This window comes from Typopeltis vanoorti, chromosome 9, assembly GCF_054136105.1.
Source record: "Typopeltis vanoorti isolate ZY-2024b chromosome 9, IOZ_Tvanoo_1.0, whole genome shotgun sequence".
In the NCBI taxonomy this organism is placed as follows: domain Eukaryota; kingdom Metazoa; phylum Arthropoda; class Arachnida; order Uropygi; family Thelyphonidae; genus Typopeltis; species Typopeltis vanoorti.
Window position 1 is genome coordinate 48,585,518 of NC_143557.1, and position 15,687 is coordinate 48,601,204.

Genomic DNA, 15,687 nt, shown 5'->3' on the forward strand with positions numbered 1-15,687 from the left:
CAAGTGTAGGCAAGCAAAGTTTGCCACTATAGTATCTTCAGGACTGAGGCAACTCATAGTAAAGGTGGACTAAGCTCTCGTCACTCCTAGTCTCAGTATCTCCCATAATGCAAAGCACATCTCCTTGCAGACATATATAATGCTATGAATTAAGGGAAGGGCTACTTAATAATGTAGCATTATACATGTCTGCAAGGAGATGTGCTTTGCATTATGGGAGATACTGAGACTAGGAGTGATGAGAGCTTGGTCCACCTTTACTATGAATTGCCTCAGTCCTGAAGAATACGTCAGGCACAAACTTTGTTTGCCTACACTTGGGTAAAGGATTAAACTAAATTTATTATAGTCTAACCAAGTGGAAAATAAACCTCCAACATCTTTCTCTAAATCTAGGAGAGTGACTGTTGAATAAATTTAACTATAAGATGTTTTATTGAGCCAGCAACCTTTAAGAAAGAATGGAGTGGCTATAATAATTGGTAGCAAAGGACAAAGTCAAAAATCAATTGTAATCATTACAAAGTAATTACAGTCAGGTTGTTGATGGTTTCAATGAAAGTGAAGGATTGGAAGGAAGGAGAAAAAATGACTTTGGTCATTAAAAACAGCCAACTGGGTATATAGGAAAAGAAATGAAAAAATAGAATATGTCAATTTCACCCATAAAGACCTGATTCAACATACACAAAAGTAGAATTACAGAACAGAATATAAAAATCAGTTGAGATATACACAAATATTCATAGAAAATCTGGCAAAATATCTACATAAATGTGCAGTAAGAAATACACATCTTCAAACTAGTTCATGATTATAGAAAGGAATTTGAATTAAATGATTTTCATTAAATTTGAAAAAAGTTATTTTGAACAAAATATACAACATTCCACTAAACATAAAAAATGCATAAGTTTTAAAAAGAATTAATACTGATTATCTTTCTCATGCAAAGTGTAGATTCACATACATGAATATCATTCAGGGTAAAGTGGAGAGTCTGAAATCAAGAATCAAGCCTTAGAGATTTAATGACTGGGGGGAGGTGGGAACTTTCAGCTATTTGAGCCAGAAAAATTAGAATGTGAAGAAGCCTCAAGGCAAGTGAAACCACTAAGAAAATTAAATAACATATCTAAATTGACTTTAGAAGTTAACAGAACATTCCAAGAAAGAAGTTTCAAGCACAACTTCATGTGAAGTTTCATGGAAGTTAATTACACTATATTTTTAAATAATATAGTAAAAAATATGGAACAGATTATGTGTAGAAACAGCTGAAGAAAGATGCCATAAAAAAATAAATAATCACGAAAGTGGCAAAACATTTTCATCTAGAGAAGAAACTTCTCACTCAAAACCCTCATATAAAGAAAATCATCTAAACTAAAGGTGCAAGGAAATTGAAGAAAGCAATATTATGGGTAGAACAAGAGATCTGTTTAGAAAAATAAACAATGTTAGAGGGAAGTTTATTCCTAGATTAGAAGTTGTAAAAAGTAATTTGGGAAAACTTCTGATGGAAGACGAAGCAGTGGAAAAAAGATGGAAAGAATATGTAGAGGATTTATACAAGAAAGATAATAATATTGAAGGAGAATTTGAAAGGAGAGAATCTGTTGAGGAATCCATGATAATGAAAAGCAAAGTGATATCAGCGATGGAACAACTGCCAAAGCGAAAGCTCCTGGAACTGATGGAGTGTCAGTGGAATTATTGAAAGCAGTTGAGGATAAAGTAGGGAATATATTGACTGAAATTTGTCAACAGGTTTGGAAGAAAATATATGGCCTAGAGATTGGAAAACATCGGTATTCATCCCAATTAAAAAAAAAAAAAAAAGAAGAAGAAGAAGAAAATCAAATCAAATCCCAGAGATTGTGAGAATTATAGAACCATCACTTTAATATCACACGCAAGTAAAGTTATGCCAAAAGTGATCCAAAGCCTGGAGCCATATGTCAATAGAGAAATGCCACAGACAAGGTTTAGGAATGGCAGAGGAACTAGAGAACAGATAGCAAACATGAGATGAATTATGAAAAGAACAAGAGAATTTAAGAAGGAAGTATTCATCTGTATTATTGATGAAACCCTTTGACTGCATGGACCACAACAGACTGTGGAATGTAATGAGATCAAGGGGGAATACCTGAGCATCTAATTCTCTTGATAAGTGAGCTGTATAACAACCAAGAAGATGTTCTAGAATTCTTTCTGGAAGTAATACTGCACCATATCCAGTTTCTTCTATTAATTGATCAACCTCAAGTTCCAAGTAGATTAGAAATACCATTTCCTACATGTGTATATACATGTAATATATTATTAGAATTCCTTTACATGGGATGAGGATGAAAACATATTTCAGCTTAAAAGCAATACCATACAAAATAAGCTTCAAAAGCTCACTTGTGTTACTTGTACATTTCTAACATATCTCCTTTCCTCCATCTGTTCCTCAAAATTTGAAGATCACATTTCCCTCAATCTCTCCCTATATGCACAATTACATAGGCTAGTTATTATTTTGGATACTTGCCAGTGAATATTTTCAAATGTCTCCCATTTTCTCTCTCTCTCTCTCTCTCTCTAAAACCTAGGAACACAGTAATTCAGATCTAGTCTTATCAAAGCCTTGTAAAGTGGGAGAATAACTTCCTTATTCTTACAAGTTAGTTTCTTTTTAACAGTGCTGTTATCTGATGTGATAACATCAGATAATCACCTCAACAATGCAACTTCTAAACTTTACTCGTCCTCTGTCCTAAATACATCGCTTTACATCTGTGAACTGAACTGACATTAATTTTTATCTATCACTCACCTAGCCTGCTCATTATAGCACTCTAGAGCTCATCATCATCATCATCACTCTTTTCACAATATCAGATCCACAACTCACTATCACTCTCCTAACCCATCAGTTCAAATCAGCCTGAAGGGATTTTGTATCAGCTACATTCCTTTTCTCTCTTACCTAGCATCATCAGCAAATAATTCAATATCACACTCAAGATCACTCCAATATCATTAATATACAAGTTAAACAACAATTGCCCAAGTACAGAAGAACTTAGCGGTGCTTTTCCGGTCACTTTCTCCTCATAGACTCAGTCCCGCAATACATTATTCCCTAGCTGGCTGACAGACACTCTCAAATCCATATCACAAGTTTATTTTGCAAACCCATCCCACTGTATAAACACCACCAATGTAGAATACTGTCAAATGCCTTGCCAAAATCCTGAAGTATATCCATTCCCCTTATGCAACTCTGCTATTCCTCTGTTATAGCACGTGAGCAAATGATTAAACCTACACTCAGTTATTAAATTATTAAACCAAGCCTGCTCATTATATAACAAAACTATGCAGTCATCTACCCACCTTTGGATGTGAATCCTAACTAGCCACTTGAACACATTGATGATCAAACTAGAGATACTAATGTCTATAATTTGCTGCATCAATCTCAGCTCCATCCTTGTATAATGGAATTATCTTGCTCTCCTTCCTCTCATCAGGGTTCTTGCATGTGCTGACTCAAGTTGAACAACCAGATCAGAGGCAATGCTAACTCTCTTACACATTTCTTCAATACTTGCCTATATCTGATCTAGTCCTAATCAGATATAGGCATGGTGTTGCACCCCGAATGATTTTGATTCAGAACATGAACAAATCATTCAGGGCTCAACAGAAAAACAAAAAGCTTGCATTTAGTTAAAACCACATAAGGATGTATTAATTATAAAGGGTGATGAGGTATAGCATTGTATTAAAGTGGTATATTATTCAAAACTTTGTTAAGTGAAGAGGAAATCGTTTATATTATATCGTTCAGTTAAAATTAGCTTAAATAAGAATATTCCACTGGACAACTTGTAAGAGAAGGTCCAAAGGTCTAATACTTGCTGGCGTAAAGCCTGAGGCTGCATAATACACAGAAGGTGAAGTGTGTAAGCAGTTCCGAGAAATCTTCCATAGCGAAAATGCTGAGATCACCAAGAGAACGAGAATGGCATAGCGCCATGTAGGAGATCCAGAAAAAAAGAAAAGGGGGCGTTGTGCAAAGGAAATATAAGCGATTGCACAAGGACATACAAGGCTTTTTTTCCCAGACTCTGGGTTGTTGGATCGTCTGATCGAGGAGAGGTTCCAAGTCATGCGATAGGCAGAGATATGTGTCAGCGGAAAAATGAAGTAGTCTACTCGAAATACAGCAGATGGAATTCCAGTGCGAGTCGGCGGACGCTTTCCTAGCAAGCGCTTGTAAACTTGTAGAAGTCCCCCGAATAATCTCCAGAAATGAAGTAGCCATAGTGCGTATGAGGGAAAACCTATCCAGCAGAAATCTAACGCTGCACGTGGCACAAGGAAGGATCCAGTTCTCGGGAACAACAAAGGCAGTACAGACCAGCAGACCTATTCTATACTTAGTGAGGATAATGTAAAACTTTGTTATATGACTCAGAACTAGTTTGTAGGAAGAAAATTAATGTGAAAATTGTTTCATGTCAGGACATTACTAATTAGAGAACTCTAAGTGATTAATGCAATAAGGTGCAACTTGATGTCCAGTTGTCGAATTGAATTAGACGAATTGTTAGAAGGAATTTAGGACCATATACATGTATTATGTGGGTTATGGTTAGAGCTTAGGTTGAAGTTAAATTAACTTAGTAATTCCCAATTATTAGAGGGGATAGATAGAAAAGGGAATTGTATTGTTGAAAGCTATGGCTAGTAACTTGCTAGATAATTGTTTAATGCATACACTGCGCAGTTCTTAGAATGAACTACTTTCTTTAACTTAGTATTGATATGTGAGATTTAACTTATTGAATGTGTATCTACATATAATTGTATGTTGTGTATAACGTTGATAATAAACATGTATTCTCTCTTAAAATCGAGTTTATATTTATAGAGCTCTATAAATATAAATTCGTTTATGCCCAAAAAGGAGACAGGACCAGAATCTGAGTAAATACATAGAATGACTGCAAAGTAAGGGTAATTGATATGAATATAATTGATATATAATGGGTACATAGAACGAAAAATTCCATAGATAACGATATAACAATGGGTATTGAAGTTCAATATCTGATCTAGTCCTACTGTTGTATTTGAGTCAAGCTCTTATAACAACTTTAATACTTCTACTCATCTTTCATTCAGTTTTCCCACAGCATTCATAAAGCTAATGGGTCTGCCTAAAATATACACCTTACTAACATGATCACTCAACAACTTAACTATATTTTGTGCATCTGACACTTTTCTATCATCTCACTTTTCCTTGCCACATAATGATAAAATTATTTTGAATTCGTATTAGCCTATCGGGTTAACTTCTTTTCATAATCTGATTTTGCTTTCCTCACCATGGCTATCACTCTCCTAGCCTGCTCATTATAGCACTGTATTCAACAGTGCTATAATGAAAGAGCAGTGTATTCAACCTTTTTTACTACGCGAGCTACTTTTCTATAATAAGTTATTCGGTGATCTACTCTCTTATATATAAGTTATTCAGCGATCTACTCTCTTATATAGATCACGTTCCCCCAACCTGATATCTCATTACACACAAATAAACTAAAAAAAAAATACACAACTAAAAACTTTATTTGTGTATTTAAAAATTTATTTATCACTTTTAATTATTTTAACACAACAAAAAAAAACAAATATATTGGAATAAAATATTTATTTCTCTATTTTGTAAAACCAAAGTTAGAAAAAACAACAGATTGATTACAAACTCACAAGTTACAGGAAATGCTGGTTGATTAAAAAAAAAAGTTAATGTGAAATTTGGCATTGTTTGGACCTCGCAATATTTTCATAGTCAAGTTGACTTGAAGAAATGGCCAATCGCAGAAAATCATCCAAATGATCATTTGTAATTCGGTTTCTTAATTGATTTTTTATGACGGTCATATTTGAAAAAGCAGAGTCTGACAAGTATGTCGATCCGAAACAGGACAGAATTTTTCGTGCAATATCAGTTAATATTGGGAATTTTTCATGTGCATATTTCCAAATGACTTCATTGTTTATTGATTTTAAATGTAAACTATCCTGAATGTTTATTATCTCAAGTTCTACTTCAACTTGGTTTATATCAAACAGCCCACTAATTTTATTTGAAATTTCTGTGATGTTCAAGTTTTCTTGAAATGGATTATTGATAAAAGATACAATCATTTCAGTTTTATTAAAGTACCCACATTATTTCAGACAGTGACATATTTTGTTAGAGTTAGGTACCAAGAGATGGCAGCACTTGTTTGCCAGCCTCTTCATCGGTGGCTTCTATAATTAGTGATAGGCATGGGCCAGCTATCTCTGATTCGCTACCGGTGGAGATTGAACTGCCCACTCAGTCTCCAAAAGCTAGATAGGGTATAAAGGCCTCATCTACTTCTTATTAGGGAATAAAAGGTCTTAGTTGATTTTTTTTTTAAATCTTTAAATCCGAATAAATTCTTTTAAAATCATAGTGAAGCATTTCTTGATTTTGTTCAAAAAATTTTAATAAATATGGAAGATGTCTAAATTCGCAGTCATTTATATTTTTCTTTAACAAAAGTAAGTATTGTTGGAAAGTTTTTATTGAACTTAACATGTCAATTAAATTTTTATCTCTACCTTGTAACTCTAAATTTAAACTGCTTAATTTCGTACAGAAATCTACTAAAATTGATAAGTGTAACAACCATTTTTTATCACTCAATTGTGGATAAATATTTCCTCTTTCATCAAGAAATTTTTTATATCGTTAATTAATACAAGAAATATTTCTAAAAATTGACTTCTGCTGAGCCAGCGAACATTATTGTACAACAGAAGTTCCCTATCATCATCTGCCTGTAATTTAAATAACTGCCATTGCAGGGCTTTTCCTCTAACAGAATTTACAATTTTAAATGTAATATCCAAAACATCTTTTGTGTTTAATCTTTTACTATGCAGTACTTGTTGGTGAATAATACAGTGGTACGTTAAAAATCTGGATATTTGTCATCGTTTTTACATAATGAAATGAAGCCTGATTTATTACCTATCATTGCAAGAGCACCATCAGTAGTAATAGACACAAGTTTAAAAAGCGGAAGTTTGCGTGGTTTCACAAATCCATCAAATGCTGGAAAAATGTCTTCTCCCTGTCCTTCCCAATAATGGTATAATTTTCAAAAGTTCTTCTTTACTTGAATAATCTTAAAAAACCATGCGAATAAATACCATTAACTGAGCAATATCAGTGAAGTCATTTGATTCATCAAATTGTAATGAAAACACAAAACACTGGTGAATGGCTGACATTAACCTGGCCTGGAAACTTTTCTCTGGCAATTGGAAGTCTTCCTTTCGGCACTTTGAAACCTTGTCTATGGCCTAGAAGTAGTCTCTCTCTCTAGAAGCGGGAAACTCCTCTCTCAAGCAACGTGGATCTGGGCAGTCTCTCTGACGGCGACTCTGGACCGGGCGGCCTCCTCTCTGACAGCAATTCTGGAACCGGGACCCCTTCTGCTTGCTTCAGTCTCTTTTTATTAGGCCTCCTCTGAGACCTCGCATGAAGTTTGGCATCCCCCAAAGAATCAGTATGAGTCTTTCATCTTAAGTTTCAAGTTCAGCACGCCTTTTGTTCTCCTCTGCTTTATTTGTAAGTTGCCAGCCATCGGAAAGTTGTTTGAACTCTTTCCGACTGACTTCGGAGATGTTCAGACTTAGAGCCTGCAAGCCTTTCTCATACATACAAGTTTCAATAACAATCTTTCTAATGCTGCCATGTACAGCTTCGGCAACAAAAACATTGCCTTTGTTTTTAACACTCTAACATATTCTTATTAAAGCAGTATGCACAGTTAGCTTCAAAAGAGTTATTCACAAAAACATCTAATACAAACTATACCAAGACAAACAAAGTTTATTTTTTTACAATATTCACATGGGACTTAACCTAAGTAAAAATTCAATGTAATGTGCTTTGGAATATTTAATATTTAAGCTACAATAGAGTTTTTACACTTTGCTTATAATCATATTCACTTAGCTCGCTGTTTGACTTCCACTGATCCAAATTAAGTCATTTACCCGGACTTATAAGAAAATTACTGCTTTGACAATTTTAACGGAAAATAAATAAACAATAGCAATACACTTAAAGCGAATTAAAAATAATACAAAATAATGATAAATAAATATTATGTTTTCAGTTTTAATTAAAGTTGTAAGTAAGGAGGAATACACAAGAGATTGACCAAAAATCGCTCAGCGATCGATGGGTTGAACACCCCTGCTCTAGAGTATTATCACCATCATCACTCTTCTCACAATATCAGATCCACAATATTATTATCATTATTAAGAGAGATCTCCAGGAAGTCAGGGACTCATTGATGGAGGCCACATACTACACACACCAGCTATCATGCTTGTTCTTGCATTCATTCACACTGCTTGCACATACAACATCCAATGGCAATCCATTCTAATCATGCACCACTCTATAAGAGAAACATCTAGATCTCACCCCTGCTTCTTGGCAGCATTCATCCTCAGCTTCCAAGGATGTCCTCTTGTTCTTTCCCCACCCTCCATAAATTGAAAAATTCCATCAATTGAAATCCTGTATGACCCTTTCAAAGGTTTGTAAGTCTCAATCATATCACCCCTCTTTCTCCTGTTTGCTAGTGCCTGCAGTCTACAAATTCTTAGTCTGTCTTCATAATCAGTATTTCACAATCCTGATATCATTTTAAACACTCATTTGCACTCTCTCCACTGTATTAGAATCACAACAGAAACCAGGAGACCAGACCTGTGCACAATAGTCTGAGTGAGGGCTTAGCAAGGCCTTGTAAAGAGGCAAAATGACATCCATTTAACTCCCATGTGATTTCTTCTCCTAACCCTGGGAATGGTTAGTTGGTTGGTTATTGTTTGGATTTATGGCAAAAGAAACTAAGGTTACAAAGGCCAGAGTATGTCTGTAAATTGTGTGTGTTCTTCTGGCCTGTTTTGCAAGATGTAAAACCTAAGTTTCCAGGATAAAAAATATATAATAAAATAAAAAATAAATAAATGATAAAAAAACCTGCCATTTGAATATGAGACTAACTCATAAACTGAACCATCACATTCTATTTCATTTGACTGTTGCCATCATGATTATAATCAATCGACTAATAAGACTTTTGTGTGTGTCCACATTCTTTTAAGAAAGATCTCCCTTCACTTCCCCTTACTTCTGATAACACCATCTTCAAGCATGATTATATTTTTCTTCTTGGATTGAGTTATGCCTTGAGCTTATCCTGACACAAACACATCACCCTCAAAAACTGGGTATATTTTTCTGCTAAACAAACTACTTATCACTATATAAATCCCAAATCTGCCTAACCTTGGAAAATTGCTCACACATTTAGGGTGCACCTAAAACTTTCCTAAGATGAGTGATCCAATCCAGAAAAAAGACAATCCAATTTACTGATATTCCCTCATCTCTCTCTCTCTCATACAGATTGTACAGCTTCTGCATTACATCTCTTTTATAGGTGTTTTTGTGGACAATGTTCAACTGAAGTAGTCACCATCATTCCTCACACTTTCTTCCAAGACTAAGGACACAAAAAGCTGTTGGTCAACATCATCTCTTGTCCAGCTCAAAATTACCAAATTAACTTATCTTTCTCTTTGTTGATTCAATCTACCTCTCTTCTTTGGAACAGCATCACTTTCTGTTTCCCAAAGGACAGCTGAACCTTCAAATTCAACAAATATGTCAACAGATTTCTTCTCTCTTTGTACCTTCTTGTTCACACAACACACACATACACACATGCACCACAAATTTTACCTTTCATGTGCAGAGCTGTTACCAAAAAAAAAAAAAAAAAAAAAAAAAAAAATTAATATTGGAATGTGGCCTTAGTAATGATTTGTCTCTGTACCTGATTAGAAATTCAGTATGTACTTGCAAACATAAGTTTCTGTGGCTTAGTAGTTCTGTGGGAAGTTTTCGGTATTGAGACCACATTATTATGTAATTAACGAGTTTAGTTTAATAAAAATAAACAATTAAAACCTGACAAATTTCCTAAGTCGTACGACTTACATCATCAAGGGTATTGGTACCTAAAAGTTTTACACAACAAAAGCCTATTAACAATTAATTACACATATTGGATGTTTTTAATAGCTTCGCAACTGTAACATATAATTGATAAACTAGAATACAAATGGCAAATTCATTACTGTATCAGTGTTGGAACTTTGCTAGTTGTTGCTATCATGTTCTGTGGTATCACACGTTATATCCTAGGTCTGTGTAGTTAAATTTTTGATGAAAGCAGACCAGATGTAAAATTAAGCCTTGATTTTTACTGCATTGTGTAGGGATCCTAAGCATTTGCAAGGTTTCTTTGAATTTTCTTATAAAACAGTTACAATTAATATATGACATTTTTGTTTGTTGCCAATAGTGGTTGTGTGGAATGCAAGACCTGATTTATGCTCTCTTCTTTTTTTGACATCTTTTACGTGTTCAGACATGCAGATCTTAGTACGCAACTGCTATTATTATTATTATTAGTCCTGCTTTTTTCTTCAATATTTTTCAAACCATTTCTATATGTGGAATTGATTTCCTATCTTTCTCTCACTAATGACTTAAAAAGTCCCTCTGCATCCTCCTTACTAGAAGCTTTCCTAAGATTAGAGGCATATTGTCCAATTACCAATTCTGAAATTTGTCCACATGATTCTTTGAAATTGGCTCTCATTCAAAATTTTTCTGCATGTTTAATGTTGAATACTCTACCTACTCCTCCCTTCTTTGATTTAATGCTCTAATAAATCACCTTATATTAACATTCTAAAGGGATCTCATGATTTACTCATACAGTCCACTTTGGCTCAGTAACAACTAATTATGTCAACACGATATCCCTGTAATTCCTCTGCTAATTCTACATTTCTAACGCTTGCTTTTTATGTTGCTAGTGCTTATCTGAAATTCATTTGAGGATGTTTTAGTTGCTAACTTTTTTCAGTGATCATTATATTTCCCTGGTATACAGAGGGCTATGTATAACTGGAGAACATTCTAGCTGGCATGATAGTTAATAACATTTTACACTACCATCATAATGTATACTGCAATTTCAGCTAATATTGTACATACTATAATATAATCAGTAAATTCCAAATTTCCAGCCCATCACAGAATCCAAGTGGATACCTAGGAAGGTGGAGATTAGACACAGTCAGAACATCCAATTGGTTTTCCATACCTTATAAGGCTATGTGAAGGTTTCCTCCCAGTTATCTAGTTTTCTTGAGAACTATTATATCATTATACAATAACTTATAAATGATAAAAGTAATTAAAAACAAGCAGATCTGGATAAAAATTAAACTCACCAACATTAACAAAATATGTTAAAACATGCATATATATATATATATATATATATATATATTATATATAATAACTTATATACTTCTAACCACCAGACTCACCAACATTAGTTGCAGGAATCAACAGCAATTGACCAGTAACAGGATCTCTTGCTAACTGATATCCACCAGAAGAAAGAGGTACGGAAGAATCAAGTGGACCCAGAGGCAGTGTAGGTGGTGGTGTAGGACCAGTTGGTGATACATATGTTCCCTGGTTAATCCATAAAGCAGGTGTTACCATTGGTCCATGAGCTACCCAAGCATGAGTTACAGTATTTCTAGATGCTTCTGATTCCCATTGACTTGCAACTGAATTAGATCCTTGAGCAAAAGAGATATGTGTATGAAACAATCACATTTAATGATATTTATGCTGCTTTGCAACAAGAAATTTTAACTTACACATTTTAGCTTAAAAGATCATGGAATATGGAACTGAAATGGCCCTAAAGTTAGCTAACCTAATAACCTGAAAATAGAGAAAAGCTTACATTTTCCAGAGTATATGAAAATGTAATAGCAGTTTATAGTGAAGTACACTGAGCTCATACTCTACATAAATGTATCCATAAATACTTGGATTATTTTACATCAACAAAACTTAAGGATTACCACAGTCTGATATACATAGTTACTTAGAATTTTATATCAAAATATAGAAAGCTTTACTACTTTTGTATCTGCACTCTAATTGTTCTTTTGTAAGTGAAGACAGTCTACTTAAAAAAAAAAAAAAAATAATAATAATAATAATAATAATAATCTACAGCAAATATTGAGTATCTGGCCTTTCTGGAACTGAGGCAGGGGAAATACAAGTGAAATAATCAATTATTGATTATATATATATTCAAAAAGGGAGTATGAACCTATTATGCTATTTTCAAGAGATAGCATTATTCATATAATTAACAAATGTTGTGGATCCATTAAATGATGTTGTTTATACAATGTAATCATTGAAATCTTCAAATGAAGTTGGCTGGCTCTCTATATCAGTGTTTTTCAAAGTGTGGTAAGCGTACCCTCAGGGGTAAGTGGCAATTTTAGGCTATGCATCATTAACACATAGCATCATTATTAAGAAAAAAATAATTATTTTAAACATGTATATTTCTCAATAAATTATATATTATGTATGAATTCTCCTACTCAAATTGTGATAACTGCTTCATTTGAATAGTTTGCAAATTCATGGGCAATCGCTAATGAATCTTCATTCAGCTTCATATATGAAAGTGCAATGCGAGCCTGCAACAATGTGAGGTGCATATGTGTACGATAGCAAATGATAAAAAAAATAACTATATGAATCATTAGTAGATGTAATTAAGACAGATAAGCAGATATGAATCAATGTGCTTCACTATTTGATCATATTACAAATTTGTTGTTAGGTTTGTACTACTTTTACAGTGATATAATTGCTTTAATAATGTACGGAAGTTATAATACCTACAATAAATATTATAATTTCTTTAGCTTTCAAATTCTTAAGTATGAATCACTGGTTAAAAACTGGATTTATAAAACACACAAGAGAGAGAGCAATATAGCAGCTACAAGTAGCTGGAAGCAACAAGAAAACATTGATATTGTATCTGGATCAAATGAAATTGATAAGGATGTGTGTCATCTGACATCTCTAAAGAATTAACTAGGAAGAAGATGAAAATCTTCGTAAGTACAATATGAATTACTTGAAATGTGGATTTTCATGGATGGGAAATGAAGATGAACCTATTCCATTATGTATCATTTGTGGTGAAACTTTAAAATGTGAAAGCATGAAAGAATCTAATTTAAATCGCCATTTTGAATCAACACATAATGAATACAAGGACAAACCTGTAGAATTTTTTCAAAATAAACTAAAAAATTTAAAAGAATCTCAAAAAACGATGTCAACTGTGTCAGGAGGTGAAAATAAGAAGGCTTTAAAAGCTTCATATCATTAATATCATTAACATCAAAAAGAGGTGGTGCAGCAGAAACATTAGTGTAACTTTGATCAAGCCTGCAGCAAAAATAATAGCAGAAATTATGATCGGAGATAATGCAAAAAAGTCTTTTGATCGGATTTGCCTTTCAAATAATACTGTTCATCAAAGCATCACTGAAATGTCTGAAAATATAAAACAAACATTGTTATCCAATATATGTAAGAGTCATTATGCACTGCGTGTCGATCAATCCACCAACATTACAAATCTTCTAGTGTTCGTTAGGTATGAAAAAAATAAAAAACTTCATGGCGACCTTTTGTTTTGGTAACCCTTGTAAGAACATACAACAGGAGAAGAAATATTCAACAATAGAAATACATTTATGCATCAAAACAAGCTTGGTTGGAATTTGAATAAAATAAAGATTTGAATAAGCATGGTTGGAGTTGGAGTGAAATCCATAGTCAGATCTAAAAAAGGGCTTGTTTCAAGGATTCAAGCAGTTGCACCAGATGCAAAGTCGACACACTGCTGCATACACAGGGAGGTTTTGGCTACACATATGATGTCTAGACCAAAGAAAAGTTCTGGATGAAGCTGAAAAATCATAAATTATATTAAAAGCCATCCTCTAAATGCCAGACTTTTCTCTCAACTTTGCGAAGAAATGAGAAGTAATCATACACAACTTGTTTTCCATACCGATGATCGTTGGCTTTCTCGTGGAGAAGTCCTTACTTGTTTATTTGAACTTTGGAATGAACTACAAGTTTTTCTTGAAGAAAATTTTGAACTGAAAAAACATTTATATAATTAGAAATGGCTCAGTCAATTAGCATACCTTGCAGATATATTTACTGTATTAAATAATCTTAATTTGTCTTTACAGGGCAAAGAAATTTCTATATTTCATGTCCAAGATAAAGTGAACGCCACAATTGGCAAAGATGAAGTTATGGCAAAAGCAAGTTGGTAATGGAGAATTTGATGTGTTTCCATCTCTTCATGAATTGTATGCAAGCTCAAAGGACCAAATTGATGATGATGATGGAAAAATTACTATCATGCAGCATTTACAAAGCTTACAAATGAATCTAGAAAAGTATTTCCTTGAATTGGACATTAAAATTGAGTGGATAAGATTTATTATATAAATCTTTGGCATAGATTTATTGATATTGAAAGGGTCTGTCGCCAATGGAAGAAGAACAACTTTTAGAACTAGCTTATGATGGTTTTCTAAAAAATAAATACAATGAAAATATGTTATCATAATTTTGGCTACAAATACAGAATGAATTTCCTGAATTAACAGATAAAGCTCTAAGGTTCATTTTTCCATTTCCAAATTTATATCTGTGTGAAGTTGGATTTTCGGCCCTTGTAGATATTAAGATAAAGAAGAGGAACTGGCATTATAGATGTCAAACTGTATCTGACATTGAAATTAACAATTATAGAGCCAAATTTTGCTGAAATTTCATCCCACCATAAGCTATTTCACTTCTCTCATTTATTTATTCATATGGAGTCCCCCCCCCGTCCCTATTGGGGAGAATTTGAGCTCCGGAGGGTTAAGTATTTATGGCTGTAGATCCGTGTGTATTGGCGGGGCCAGTTTGCCTGCTTGCAGCTTGCAGGATGAAAAACCCCAGATAAACTGGGGGAAAAATCCTGCTGTCCACGCCCAAGACCGGCTAACTTGTCTATGGCTGAGGAAGATCCTTAAACTCCTCACATCGGTGACAGGAATCGAACCCAGGACACTCCTTCCCCAGGCATATGGTTGTGAAGTGCAAAGCCAGTAGGCTAACCATGTGGGACACTTCTCTCATTGATAATAAATTATTAAAATTAAGTAAAAATTTAATGTATCTTTATAAATTTTGTTCTATTAAAACTGAATCATATTTTTTTGTTTATCTAAATTATAAATCATGTACATCTAAATTCAAATAAAATAGACATTTACAATGAAATATACATTTTTATTTTTTTTTATTTATCATCATTATCATCATCATATTCCTGATATGTACACTCAAGGGGTGTATAGGATATCATAGTACTACATGAAAACTTACATCATTACTAACTTCCTATCTACAATTTTCTTATAAATCAATCTGTTACCTGTCAAAATTCCAACATTATCAGATCCTATATTTCTATCTTCTAAGACATTTTTTACTGTATCAATTCACTTGGTCTTCATCCTATGGGTCTTTTTCCTGCAAATCTTGCACAGAACATCTGTTTT

General features: G+C 33.6%; 1 protein-coding gene across 1 annotated transcript in view; it reads right to left on the minus strand.

Annotated features, from left to right (window-relative positions):
- LOC150103022 (uncharacterized) overlaps nucleotides 1-15,687 on the minus strand; it is a 435,119-nt gene that overhangs the window by 244,333 nt on the left and 175,099 nt on the right. The window contains exon 10 of the mRNA XM_090398054.1: nucleotides 11,542-11,802. Coding sequence (XP_090254180.1) covers nucleotides 11,542-11,802 — 261 coding nt within the window. The remainder of the gene's footprint in view (nucleotides 1-11,541; nucleotides 11,803-15,687) is intronic.